The sequence below is a fragment of the Salmo trutta genome, chromosome 4 (genome assembly GCF_901001165.1).
Source record: "Salmo trutta chromosome 4, fSalTru1.1, whole genome shotgun sequence".
In the NCBI taxonomy this organism is placed as follows: Eukaryota; Metazoa; Chordata; class Actinopteri; order Salmoniformes; family Salmonidae; genus Salmo; species Salmo trutta.
The window spans coordinates 7743002-7758144 of NC_042960.1; the positions used below are offsets into that span (position 1 = coordinate 7743002).

Below are 15143 nucleotides of genomic sequence, written 5' to 3' on the forward strand. Positions count from 1 at the left end.
GATGTCACTTGTTAAATCCACTTTAATCAGTTTAGATGAAGGGGAGGAGACAGTTTATAGAAGACCCGGAAGTAAACTCTTAGTCTACAGCTGTTGTTTACGAAGCATGTGACAAATACAATTTGATTTAAACGGGGCTTCTCTCTCTTTCTCCCTCCCTCTCTGAACAGTAGCTTTGCTTAACAGACTTTTCAATTCAAGTAAACTTTAGGGAAAACTATGGCCGATGATCCACATTGGCCCTTGGGCTGGCTTTCCCCAAACATTTTCTCAATATCCCTCTGTACACTTTACCTAGCTAGAGAAAAAAAACTTCTGTGATGGTGGAAATTTGGTCAAATTTGAGTCAAATCAAATGTTATTTGTCACATGCTTTGTAAACAACAGGTGTAGAATAATAGTAAAATGCTCAGTGACGTACATGAAATGAAGCACTTCCCAGCACTGGCAACCTATGTCAATGGATAGTGTTCTTTTACTAAGCAACCATCACTTGCTTACACTGTTAATACTAATAGTGGAAGGATGTTACGCTATTGATTTACACTCATAGAACAGTAAAAGACTGTCCAGCTCAACACGTCAATCTCAGAAATCTAGAAATCTAAGGCCAAATAGACTAGCTCCTGTAGACAAACTCTGTGTGCTCAGATCTAACATTACGAGGATACATTTAAGGTGAGGTCACTGTTCCACACCCTGGCAGAAGGCCTCAATCTGTCTCCATTTGTAATCATCCTGCAACAACCTATCATTTCCTTTCCTGCTGAATCAAGGATTGTTAGTCACATAGAAATAGACTGCATATCAAATCAAATCAAATCAAATTTATTTATATAGCCCTTCGTACATCAGCTGAAATCTCAAAGTGCTGTACAGAAACCCAGCCTAAAACCCCAAACAGCAAGCAATGCATGTGAAAGAAGCACGGTGGCTGGGAAAAACTCCCTAGGAAAAACTCCTGAGAAAGGCCAAAAACCTAGGAAGAAACCTAGAGAGGAACCAGGCTATGAGGGGTGGCCAGTCCTCTTCTGGCTGTGCCGGGTGGATATTATAACAGAACATGGTCAAGATGTTAAAATGTTCGTAAATGACCAGCATGGTCAAATAATAATAATCATAGTAGTTGTCGAGGGTGCAACAAGCACGTCCGGTGAACAGGTCAGGGTTCCGTAGCCGCAGGCAGAACAGTTGAAACTGGAGCAGCAGCATGGCCAGGTGGACTGGGGACAGCAAGGAGTCATCATGCCAGGTAGTCCTGAGGCATGGTCCTAGGGCTCTGGTCCTCCGAGAGAAAGAAAGAGAGAATTAGAGAGAGCATATTTACATTCACACAGGACACCGGATAAGACAAGAGAATACTCCAGATGTAACAGACTGACCCTAGCCCCCCGACACATAAACTACTGCAGCATAAATACTGGAGGCTGAGACAGGAGGGATCAGAAGACACTGTGGCCCCATCCGATGATACCCCCGGACAGGGCCAAACAGGCAGGATATAACCCCACCCACTATGCCAAAGCACAGCCCCCACACCACTAGAGGGATATCTACAACCACCAACTTACCGTCCGAAGACAAGGCCGAGTATAGCCCGCATAGATTCTATGACTATTTTCTACGGGTTGTTATTCAAGAAGAAAAATTCTGCTCAATGCTACATCGTCATCCTAGACGTCCTCATCAAACAGACACTGTGACGAGGTTTTCAGACATGCTATAAACTTTAATAGACATATAGATATTTCTGAAAAGAAACAAAGATAGCCCTAGGTTTTATTTACAATACATGATCAAAATCATCACATACAGCGGCAAAAACAATTGTAGAGAACTTAAATAACTTTGTTTGCGTAACTACTTAAATAATGAAAACGGTTACTCTATTTTATTCACACCACGCCGTCTCAGCAGCTAAAATGCAGGTTTCACATTAAGTGCTAAAATTATAGTATCAACTTTACAGCATGAGTTCCATTTGACGTATTATAGACCAGAGAGAACACTGGCGAGACAGAGGTTCAACAACTGCTGTCATTGAAGATACAGAGGAGAAAACAAAACAGAGAGCGAGAGAGAGACAGACAGAGAGAGAGAGAGAGAGACAGAGAGAGACAGAGAGAGAGAGACAGACAGAGAGAGAGAGAGAGAGAGAGAGAGAGAGAGGAATTGGAAAACCCTGAACACTTCTAACCATGCTTAGAACGGGAACTCAAAACAAAATATGATCATAGAAATAAAGACATTCCAATTGTGTGGGGGGCAGGCACTTAAAGACAACACTGGCACAAGATGTAAGAGGTTGCTTTGCTCGTTGCTGAACTACTGTCAGGAGACTCAAGATTAATATGGTATCAAGGAATTTGCAATGGCACTATATCAAATGAACCAATCCTGATCAACCTGTAGATTAGTGGCGTTATGCGATGTGTTTTATACCGTCTTCTGAAGAAAAACAACACATCGATGAGCTCCAACATAATTAGAGTCTTTTTTTAATTGTCGTTTGGCTCGCCGAAGACGGTTTAGATCCCTGGCTTTGAGATGAGCAAAGTCTTCTTTATGCTGTTCATTTGTTAAGGGATCACAGTTCACCACAAAGTGGATCAAAGAAGTCTGGGTTCATACTTGACACATTCTATCATTCCATCTGTCTTATTTGAACGTCTCACAGTGCGTAGAGTAGAGCGTCTGGTGTGAAACCATCTTTCATCTGATCTACCTGGAGGAACTCTTCTCATCCGACTGTGAACAGGCTCCAATAAGTTGGTGGCCTAGCGAAACTTGGATCATTTCTAAAACAAAGACCAAACACCGACCGTTATGCTGCAGTTGAATGCCACAGACAGAGGCGTACTACGGGAAGGAAACACAGAGAGACCTTGTGTTGTGTCTCAGTGATCGGTTCCAAAGTCTTCCATTCAGGTGTAGACATGCATGGCCTTTAACACACGGTGCTGATCTGTACTGCACATGTCGCTGTGTGTTTTTATACAGTGGAAAAACACTGCATACGTTTTGTGTTAGCAAAAAAAAGACAAAAAAAACATGATTTATTTTAAGCTTAATGCAAAACCACTTTCTACAAACACCGTCCTCTTCCCATACATGATCACAGTTAAAAAAATAAACCCTCCTCTATCAAAACAATAGTAATGCTATATTATTTAGCAAGGCTAAGTAGTACTTAGTTCAGCTCTTTATGTATGAAATATACATCAGCTTCTGTCCCTTTATACCTCCCACTGAAGTTGTGTAGCGAGTGTGTGTGTGTGTTCAGTGTGAGAGATTAAGAGTGAGATTTGACCTGCTGCGTGCCACTGTGTTAGTGTGCGACAATGTCACTGCTGTAGGACACCGTACTAGTCCCAACATAATCGTCTGCCCTTGATTGTGAAACACAAAAAAACATTACATTACAGTGCGTGGAGTTGATGACTCCATTTCAAATGTATGAAACTGGCGTTGACATTGGGAGTGCAAAGCTACGAGCTCTATCCTAACAATGTCATAGACTCTGTCCCTAATGGCACCCTTGTTCCGTATGTAGCTCACTATTTTTGACGTGGGCCCATAGGGCTCTGGTCAAAGGTAGTGCACTATACGGGGAATAGGGTGCCATTTGGGACACAGCCATGTAAACTCTATAGATCTATAGATACCTGTTGAGTCCAAAGACACTCATTCTTCAGCTATGGATCCATTCTGTACATTGGCAGCATGTCAAGTGAGCGATGAACAACAAATCTATACCGCTGTATCATGAAGTATCATAACGTAGCTTTTTCTATGAAGATGTGCCCACAAAACATCACCCGGAGAAAACAGTGGGTCAAAATAACAATAATCATTATTATTACTGTAACATTGGTCTATTGGTCGTTCATATTAGCACCTTTAGACAAGATAGTACAGGACTCTGTATGGGGCTCTATACACGGCACAGTAAGATTATCAGAAACTCTTCAGTCAGTGTCAGTATTATTGCATTGCTGATGCTGAAGAGATTGGCATGTTCATTTAAAGGCTGTATATAGGCTGTGTTTTGTTGGTGAAGGCAGACCCAAAGCTAACCCTCAGTATTAGGCTGTCCACTCTCCAGTCCTGGGGGATAACTTATGTCACCACGCCTCCGCCCGCCTCGCCGTGTTTCAGCTCAGCCGACTCCCCTTCGCTCTCTGTAAGGCTTCAGTCAAAATGGCCGCTGTTTTTTTGTTGTTGTGTGGAGAGAACGCGAGGGGGTCTCCCTCTGTTCTCAGCAGGGGTGCAGTGCTAATATCAAGTCATCTGCATGGGGGTTCCAGAGTGGGAGAGAGAGAAGGAGAGGAACTTTCTCCAGGAGAAGAAGAGTATAAAAGAGCTTATGTAGCCACAGTGGAGGTCCAACCATTAGACCATAGACGACGATTGCCATGCATTCAACCATCACATTGCTGTGTCTGTCTGTGTGATGGTCTCTGGAGGGATGCTTGGCTTGGATGCCTGGTGTACGTAGCCTACCGGAGCTTATGGGCAGGAAGATGACCAGAGTCTGGGTGTTGACGGGGACAGGGTACGTCCAGACAGGGGGGTGTGTCTCAGGGGTGAATCACGGAGGAGGGAGGTTCTGCTTGGGCTTCTCCGGTGGATGAGTAAGGGGGCCCGGGGGAAGGGGGGGTGCGGTGGGAGTGGACCCCCTCCCCGTGCCCCTATACCATGTAGCTAGTGAGGTTCAGCAGGTACGAGGTCATGTCTATGATGTGGTCCAGGATGCCGTCCTTCTCCTGGTCGCTAGGCATGCCCCGCTCGCCCTTCTCACACTGGGCGCCCGAGTAGCCGCTCTTACACAGGCAGTTGTGGGGCTCAACACACACACCTCCGTTACGACAGGCCGGCTCGCATTTAGCTGTGTGTGAGAGAGAGAGAGGGAGAGGGGGAGAGAGAGAGAGAGAGAAAGAGAGGATATCTTGACAAGCGATAACAAAACGTTTTATGTGGGTCCACTATGGATCCACAGTAGTCTATTTGATACATATCAACATTACTCAAGATATACAGTATAATTCTTCACATTATTGTGTATCTCTTGTTATACAGTAGGTCTCAGCTACTCTGCAGAGGGTTATTATGTAATGTTATACTAATATTCTAGGTTATGGTTGAGCACTTTTCTCTGACTCACCCACTCTGCAGAAGGGTCCCTCCCAGCCGGCGCTGCAGCAACACTTCCCGGTGGGGGTACAGTGTCCGTTCTTACACTGCCGTGAACAGGCCGTTCCCAGCAGCTCCGGGGCCTCCACCTGTCTCTGACACTCCTTAGGGACCGCGGGCCTGCAGGGGCCACACAGGGAGGGCAATGGTCACACACTCTAAAGGCACACTGTTCTGAGGCATTACATACGGATATGTGGCCTTTCTTTCTTTCTTTCACACACACACACACACACACACACACACACACACACACACACACACACACACACACACACACACACACAATAGAGGCAGCTGCAGTGGTGCCATAGCAGCAGAACACTTAGCCATGCACAACAGGGAAGAGGAAACGGCTCCACCAGAATGTGCCTTTACATAACATTGATGTGATGGAAAGGAGTCATGGAGGGAGAATGAATGAATGTTTGAATACGAAGAGACTGTGTGTGACAGGGTTGTTTCTGGAATATTCCGTTTTGGGAATGTTGTTAATGAGTTTTTGAGCATAATAATTAATTTGGAGCATCAGAGGTTGGGAGGCTGGGGGAATGGTGGACTGACTGAATGGCTGGACCAGGGTTTTATTTCCACTGAGGACATGTGTGTGTGTGTGTGTGTGTGTGTCTAGGCCACCGGGAACAGCCATTCGCTGCTGTAATTCAGCATGACAGGAGACTCATAAACACCCCCCCCCCCCCACACACACACACACAGATGCAGCACACACCCGCAAGCATAACCAACCACACTGCCAACAGGCAGCATACTAAACAGACATATTGTGATCATCTCATAACAAGACAAACATTGAACACACGCTCTGGCCCAAAGGAGGCTTAGAGTATGATCATTTCATATCACGCTCCAGCCCGGGCTCAAAAACCTGGAAATAATATAGCAGCGTGATGGAATTCAAATGTGAATTGCCTGTTAGCTTGTGTGTGTTTCTGTGTGTGTGGATGGGGCCAAACAGCATCGACTAATGAGGCAAGACATGCCTCAGCCAGGCAGTGTATTGACATATCCATCAGGCACTCACACATTCACATACACACCCAGTGATAGTGGTATGGAAACCAGAGAGCCTGGTGGGAGTGCTGTGGAGTGGTCAGTGCATGTGTGTAGAGTCTTATGATGATAATGATGCTGGACTCTCTGCCTGCTGGACTCTCTGCCTGCCGGACTCTCTGCCTGCCGGACTCTCTGCCTGCCGGACTCTCTGCCTGCTGGACTCTCTGGGCGCTGTAGAGACCTAATGCTGTAGATAAATAACGCTGAGAGATAATGCTGTAGAGATAATCCTGTAGAGACATCTAATGCTAGAGTGAGATAATCCTGGACAGAATAGAATGCTGTAGTGAGATAATGCTGCAGAGAGATAATGCTGTATAGAGATCATGTTGGAGAGCTCTAATGCTGTAGAGAGATAATGCTGGGGAGAGATAATGCTATAGAGAAATAATGCTATAGCGATCTAATGACCAATGGACAGACAGGAGTCACAACTGAATGTGATATTGTGGTCTGGTTGTGAATGAACTGACTTACTGACTGACTGTGGTTGGTTAGTGCTCAAAGGAGGGGCTCCTGGCCTGTGTTGTGTGAGTGAGTGAGTGAGTGAGTTAGTTAGTTAGGGGGTCCTGGTCAGGGTTCTGGGGGTATGTGAGTGGGGCGTCGGACACCGTGGCTGGGAGAGTGTTGTTCTGACAGCCACATTGACTGATGGCAGTCTCGGGGCAGTACCAGAGCCTAGAGGGGGTCTCTAGGGGGTGGAGGGGTGGGGGGGCGATTCCCATGCTCCGCTCCCCTCAGCACCCACCCAACCCTGTGCCTTTTCTCATCCACACTCTGGGCCTTTGTTGTGACAGGCTGCACGTAGTTAAAACTGAGAGAAGGAGGGACAGAAAGAGAGAGGGTGGGAGAGTGATGGAGTTGGGAGAAAGAGACCAGGGTGAGAGAGAGAGAGAGAGAAAAGAGGGACAGCTAGTCCCTGGAGGATTGGGGTACAACACTGTTAATAGTGTCAGGCGGGCAGGGGTCAGCCACGGCTATTGCCCCTCATCAGTTTGTATTAGTGCCATGGGTGGCCATGGTCCCGGGTGAAAACAACACCTGCCGGAGCGCCACTTGACAAAGGCAGCTGGGTCAACAGGCACTGTGGGAATGTATAAACTCGGCGAGAACACTTGCATAAAACACAGACTGATGAAGACTGATAAATTAAAGGAGGGCAGCTTATTAGTTTGAGTGTCCACGGGGCTGGTCCCAATGATTTATATATACACTAGATGACTGATAGGGGGCGCTGTTTTGAAGCCCCCTGAGCCTCCATCTTGGCACTCCCTCACGTTGTAATTTTTGGGGGAAGCTTTAGAAATGCATTTAATAATGTCTACATTAGTTTTTGCCACATTCATTCTATTACAGACACCTTAATGCATAATCTTAAATTATATTATGTGAGCTAAACATAAAAATTTAAAATTTAAAAATATATAAAAACATTTTCCTTAAAGTATATATATTTTTTAATACTAATGTTACTGTCCCCGCTACAACAACAAAAAATACTTCAATACATGTAATTTTGACCTTAAAACATTTAATTGAAATACTGTAGAATTCCATTAATTCCTATGGAGGACTGCTCCAACTGGGGGGAGTGCCAATATGGCCGACCGGTGGCTTCAAAAACCTCTCAATGGCCAATACATATTATCAGCCATCTAGGGTTTGTATACATTATTGGCTGCTTCGCAACACTCTTAGAAAAAAAGGGTTCCAAAGGGGTTCTTCGGCTGTCCCCATAGGATAACCCTTTTTGGTTACAGGTAGAACCCTTTTTGGTTACATGTAGAACCTTTTATCTTCCATTTAGAACCCTCTGTGTTCCAGCTGGAACCATACAGCGTTCTTCAAACGGTTCTCAAATGTGGACAGCCGAAGAACCCTTTTAGGTTCTAGATAGCTTATTTTTTTCAAAGTGTAGTCCTAGTGGCTGAATGGAGGAGGGAGGCGGGGTGGTGGTGGGGGGATGGTTGGAGCTCTGCTTGGCTCAGCTGCCTCCCTTCCCACCTCCCCCTTTGTTCAGGAGACATCAGCCAGGGACCATATGCTGATCCCTGATCACTCCCTCTTATTCACAACACAGCCCTCTTTATAATATCTCACCGCCTCAAAAGTCACCCCAGATCAAATCATACAGCTGATTGATATAGGGGATGCTATTAGTGAGGGATACTCTAGCGACTATCAGATTTATTTCACTTAAAGCTTTGATAGTGATGGGTGGCTGGTAGCCTGGGAGTTGGTGAGGAGGGTTTTGGAAAGGAATGTGTTGGGGCTATGTGCTGGGGCTTGCTTGATAGGCATGAGGTGTATGTGAGAAAAAAGCCCTGGAGTGGTGTACATTGTGCCTCTCAACAATGGCTAAATCAAACGGCCCAGTGTGAGTCCTTTGGCTGTTTTGTCATCCGGCTCCATTGTTTGGGGGCTTTTTTGTGGTTTCATCCCTTGTTTTAATTGTGTCAGAAATGTACTGTGTATTGTAGGAGCCAGGGCCATTCAGTGGAGCAGCTTTGTCAAGGGCAGGACCACAGTAGTGCAGCAGCAAGATTTAGGAGGGACATCTGAATAAAAGAGCAGGCTTTTTTTAGACAGCATATCGGGAGCTGGGAGCTATCGTTACACACACACACACACACACACACACACACACACACACACACACACACACACCTCCCCCCCAGTACTTCCTGTAATTTGTGACTTCCATAGTGACTTCATAAAGGAGGTCCCAGAGCCCTATTCTCTGTCCACTGGGTCTTCTCAACCTCTTTACTCAACACAATTCAATCAGAGGACTGCACCTGACTCAACTAAACCCCAAACTGTGTGAAAAGTATATTATGACACAGGAGAACCACTTCCTCCCTCTTTGGATAAAAGCCTGTTTAGATGGAAAGACAACTTTTTTTTATTACCGTTATCAGCAGGAGTTCTTACTGTTTCAACTGTCTCTCTACGAAAATGATTTCTCCCCCCATTCAGGTTTCAGACGGAATCGTGAGGACCGGATAGAATTTGGTTTTGAATAAAACGTGGCTCTGTCCCTTCCATTCTTATACGCGATAAACAACCTGGCAGTTACATACTGTACAGCTTTACAATGTGGCCAGTGACATCATACATAACCAACCCACATAACCAACCCACCCAATACCTGGAGGCTGTGTTTGTTTGTGTCTCTCCTCTCTCAAGGAATGAAGTCTCCTCCTCCTCTGCTTCTAAATGGATGTTAGCACCAGAAATAAATAAAAAAGCCTCTCTCTCTCCCATGGGGACCTCTGACTGCGTGTGGCAGGGCAATTGAGATAAGACATATTCAATGAAGCATTGCATGTCTCAATCAGACATTATACTGATCTAATTATAGAAAGAGGGGAAAAGGAAAAATTAAAAACAGAGCTGAAACCCGTTGAAGCCTTGGGGAAGACGGCATATCGTGTGTGTGTGAGTGTGATGCATATGGACTAGGTTTGAATCCCGGGCAAGGCCGCAAGGTATTTTTAAACAGCTCTGTCTCCTTCCACAGTAGAGCCAGTAAACAATGCCACATGATCCTACTCTGCCTCTGTGTTGTATATTTACAAATTAAATCTCTCTCAGTCTAGAATTTCCACGACAGTGTCCACATGGGACAGACACAACGTATAATGATGTTACTGAGACACATGGTGGCCTATTTATTATTGGACGGTACCCGACTGACAAACAAATACCTACAAATGAAGTCGGCGCACTGCCGGGACGTGTGTTTACCCCAAAACATTGCAGAGGGGTTTAGGTGATTTTCCTCTTTCGCTCCCCTCCCCAGTCTCCTACCTCCTAACGCCCCCCTCCTCTTCCCCAAACATACATGTAATGAAAACACCATGTGGGTGGATGGTGGATGTTGTGGGACCCCCGGACCACCACAGGCTCGCCGCTCAGAAATACAAGTGTTCTGTAAAGGAGGAGGGTGAGGGGGCACCAGGTACCCCAGGAGGGGTAGAGGAGGACGGGTGGCCCACCAGACGTGATAACACAACAAGGTCAGAAACATTAGCTGCCCCCTTCCCTCCCCCTCTCCATCCTCCCTGTAACGAGATACTAATAGCGAAGTGTGTGTGTGTGTGTGTGTGTTCGCGCACGTGCGTGTGTAGAAGCCGGACTCCCAGCACCACACAGGCCACTATACAGACTAAACAAGCCCAAAATATGGGTGGAAAGAATTGTTGTTTGGAAAAATGTGTCCATGCCAAAAAACATGAATAAAACATTGAGCGGAGCACCAAGGGGCCCGTAGAAACATCTGGGGCGTAATTAATTGTAACTTGGTTGGTACTGTCGTCACCTTAGCAATAATTAGCCAGGGATCTGTTTCTATTGTCCCACACACGCAAGCACACACACACACACACACACACACTCCAATAAAGTGAAATGGACTTAAGGAAACATTATTCTGTCGCTTTCCTGGACTTAACTCCCACTGTAAGCCAAGTGAAATGTTTTTAGATGCTTCACATGCCTCCCTGCCAACTTCACTTAAGCTGAAGAACCTAAACCTACATGAGGATCTCTAGTTCCCCATTCCAGCGTGCTGAAAAGGGGGACTGGATGATTTCTGGGTGGCTGAGGGTGGAAAGACACAGCTTGAAGAGCGATTGGTTTGAATTAGAAAGTGAGAGGATCTGGTTGTGTTCAATGTAATTTCTCATGATTCAGACTATATATCAGTGACATTTAAGGCCTACACGTCTCAGATGTTGGCTGCGGTGGAGGGGGACTTCATACACCCCATGTACGTACCTCCTGGTGTGCTGGGAGAAATGTTTTTCACATGTACTAGGGTTGACGCAAACATCATTTGTTAAAGATTCATGTTTATCGAAAATATTGAATAGAGTAAAACACATGGTAAAATGTTTAGCACGCATACAACAATGATTAACAGGCACCCATCTCCTCTAGTAATATTTACCACCAGGAACTCCAGCACATTATCAGCTGTGTGCCACCTGGATTGTTGGGACGCAGTGGGGCACATTGTTGGGACACAGCATCCCTTCATTAAAACCCAAACCACCAGATATTCCAGTCACATGTAACAAATCCCTCCCTACAACTATGAGGAAAACATTACCACTCGTCGACAGGTGCCCTCCGTTCTCTCCAGGAGTGTATAAGCAGCCCTGTCAAACGCTACGAAAATACCCAGCGAGCCACGTGTGCTCGCTCTCTCTCGCTCTCCTCGAGCTCTCTCTCTTTCTTCTCTCCTATCCTCCCTCTCTCTCTCTAACAGGGCCCGCTGGTAGTGCTGGTGTTAGAAACGGTATGCTTACTCTCCAATTACCACGCTGAGATTTGTGTTGGCCGGGGAACTGGCCGTTGTGTGATGATTTGTTTAAGGGGATAAGAGCCCTGGTGTGTGCGTGCCTGTGTGTGATGTATTGGAGAGGTGTAGAAAACAAGGGATGGAGGGAGGTATGACGTTCCCTCTCCCTGTGAAGTTGTGATCCTGCACTGCCACTATATCTGCTGTGTGTAGGTATATGTGGAGGCCACAGACACACAAAGAAAGTTGTGTTCTTTACCTTTTAGGGTCCACTAGCTTGTAGAGCTTCCCACTGTGTGACTGAGCCATGCTTTTACTGGTAGCCAGGATGTACACTTCACCTGGGGGTGAGGAGAACAGGGGTTACATGGGAAATGTAGTTCAGGCATCAGCCCTATCTAGAGAGAGCAAATAAGAGAAGAGAAGATGGAGAGAAGAGAGAGCGAGTGAGAGACAGAAAGACACAGTGAGAAAGAGAGAGAAGGGCAACCAGTTAAGAAGCCCTGTTGCCACAAGAAAAGCGCAACCTGTGAAGACCAGCATTGTAAATACAACCCATATATTTATGTTTATTTATTTTCCATTTTGTACTTTATCTATTTGTACATAATATGATATTTGTAATGTCTTTATTCTTTTGGAACTTTTGTGAGTGTAATATTTACTGTTCATTTGTATTGTTTATTTCACTTTTGTTTATTATCTAGTTCACTTGCTTTGGCAATGTTAACATACATTTGAAGTCGGAAGTTTACATACACCTTAGCCAAATACATTTAAACTCAGTTTTTCACAATTCCTGACATTTAATCAGAGTACAAATTCCCTGTCTTAGGTCAGTTAGGATCACCACTTTATTTTAAGAATGTGAAATGTCAGAATAATAGTAGAGAGAATGATTTATTTCAGCTTTTATTTCTTTCATCACATTCCCAGTGGGTCAGAAGTTTAGTATTTGGTAGCATTGCCTTTAAATTGTTTAACTTGGGTCAAACGTTTCAGGTAGCCTTCCACAAGCTTCACACAATAAGTTGGGTGAATTTTGGCCCATTCCTCCTGACAGAGCTGGTGTAACTGAGTCAGGATTGTAGGCCTCCTTGCTCGCACACGCTTTTTCAGTTCTGCCCACAGATTTTCTATAGGATTGAGGTCAGGTCTTTGTGATGGCCACTCCCATACCTTGACTTTGTTGTCCTTAAGCCATTTTGCCACAACTTTGGAAGTATGCTTGGGGTCATTGTCCATTTGGAAGACCCATTTGCGACCAAGCTTTAACTTCCTGACTGATGTCTTGAGATGTTGCTTCAATATATCCACATAATTTTCCTGCCTCATGATGCCATCTATTTTGTGAAGTGCACCAGTCCCTCCTGCAGCAAAGCACCCCCACAACATGATGCTGCCACCCCCGTGCTTCACAGTTTGGATGGTGTTCTTCGGCTTGCAAGCCTCCCCCTTTTTCCTCCAAACATAACAATGGTCATTATGGCCAAACAGTTCTATTTTTGTTTCATCAGACCAGAGGACATTTCTCCAAAAACTACGATCTTTGTCCCCATGTGCAGTTGCAAACCGCAGTCTGGCTTTTTTATGCCGGTTTTGGAGCAGTGGCTTCTTCCTTGCTGAGCAGCCTTTCAGGTTATGTCGATATAGGACTTGTTTTACTGTGGATATAGATACTTTTGTACCTGTTTACTCCAGCATCTTCTCAAGGTCCTTTGCTGTTGTTCTGGGATTGATTTGCACTTTTCGCAACAAAGTACGTTCATCTCTAGGAGACAGAACGTGTCTCCTTCCTAAGCGATATGACGGCTGCGTGGTCCCATGGTGTTTATACTTGCGTACTATTGTTTGTACAGATGAACGTGGTACCTTCAGGCATTTGGAAATTGCTCCCAAGGATGAACCAGATTTGTGGAGGTCTACAATTTATTTTCTGAGGTCTTCGCTGATTTCTTTTAATTTTCCCATGATGTCAAGCAAAAAGGCACTGTGTTGGAAGGTAGGCCTTGAAATACATCCACAGGTACACCTCCAATTGACTCAAATAAAGTCAATTAGCCTATCAGAAGCTTCTAAAGCCATGATATCCTTTTCTGGAATTTTCCAAGCTGTTTAAAGGCACAGTCAACTTAGTGTATGTAAACTTCTGACCCACTGGAATTGTGATACAGTGAATTATAAGTGAAATAATCTGTCTGTAAACAATTGATGGAAAAATTACTTGTGTCATGCACAAAGTAGATGTCCTAACCGACTTGACAAAACTATAGTTTGTTAACAAGAAATTTGTGGAGTGGTTGAAAGACAAGTTTTAATGACTCCAACATAAGTGTACGTAAACTTCCAAATTCAACTGTATGTTTCCCATGCCAATAGACCCGTTAAATTGATATTGAAATTGAGAGAGAGAAACAGAGAGAAAATAAGAGAAGAGGCCCTGCCCAGGATCCCTGCGGCGCTGCACTTGCCATGGGACTTGGGAGACAGAGTATCACGGGACAACTGAATACTCCTGACTGGAACCAGGCGAGTCATTTAATGAGGAGCAAGCCCACAACACGGCTCCATAAGAGGACAAATTGTAAACATGTGTCAATGGGGCCCTGTTGTGGGAAGCCAGCCCAGCTCAGCACAGCCCTCCACCATTCGCCTACCCCCGCCCCATTTACAAATCATGAACAAAAGCAAAAATCTTCAACGAACACCACGCCAAGATACTGGCAAGTCCCATGGTTAACCCTGTGTGCCCGCTGTATGCCAATATGGATAATTAGTTCTCTGCAAAACATGAGCTCACAGTGAGTCCTTTTGTCAAACGGGGATACAATGAATTGGGTTCAGTGGGTTTGTTGATGTAGCGAACCTAACCTCACCTAAGATGGTGTGACTGGCAGGCTGGTAAACAATAACACAGACCAGAAACATTCATCACCAGGTGGCCAACTACATGTCATATCAGTAGGCTCTTTGAGGCCTGGTGCTATCGTATGGAAATGACCATATAATCCTTCAGGAAGCAGGGAGACTTTAATATCCTGCTGCTGGAACGTGCCATGGAGGAAAGGTGACACGGCGGGAAGGGATGAAGGTATTAGTTCCCCTCACAGCGTGTGTGACCTCTGTTGGTTTTGTGGTCCAATATCATGAATATCACTCGAATAACGGCTTGAATTTGAGACTCCGCGGACGTTTTTCCCCTCACTTCCTAATCTCGGAAACTCAATTGGAGAAGCTTGTTTCTAAACCCGACCGAGTGGAAACATGTTGAACATTGACATCGCACTCCAGGGATGTACTATGTAAATACATGTACCATTGTTCCATATACAATGCCCCAATGAATCTGAACTAGAGTTTTCCACAGTTTTGACATCTGTCATTGGGTGTAAACACGGATTTCAGGATGGCTTGACACTCTGCAATCTATCTTCTGCATCCAGACCCTTTGTTGACAAAAGCTTTCACTCATAACATCAGCTCAGATGTAGAGAGAGAGAGAGAGACCCAGAAAGACACAGAAATTGATATATAATAATGTGGCTATACATGTAGGGGCCAGTCTTTA

At 45.1% G+C, this 15143-nt stretch overlaps 1 protein-coding gene across 1 annotated transcript in view; it reads right to left on the bottom strand.

The window, feature by feature from the left end:
• Nucleotides 1-1708: 1708 nt before the first annotated feature.
• Nucleotides 1709-15143, bottom strand: part of hhip (hedgehog interacting protein) — a 45984-nt gene continuing 32549 nt past the window's right edge. The window contains exons 11-13 of the mRNA XM_029749711.1: nt 11835-11916; nt 5165-5313; nt 1709-4888 (exon numbers count right to left, since the gene is read on the bottom strand). Coding sequence (XP_029605571.1) covers nt 4692-4888; nt 5165-5313; nt 11835-11916 — 428 coding nt within the window. The 3' untranslated portion in view covers nt 1709-4691. The remainder of the gene's footprint in view (nt 4889-5164; nt 5314-11834; nt 11917-15143) is intronic.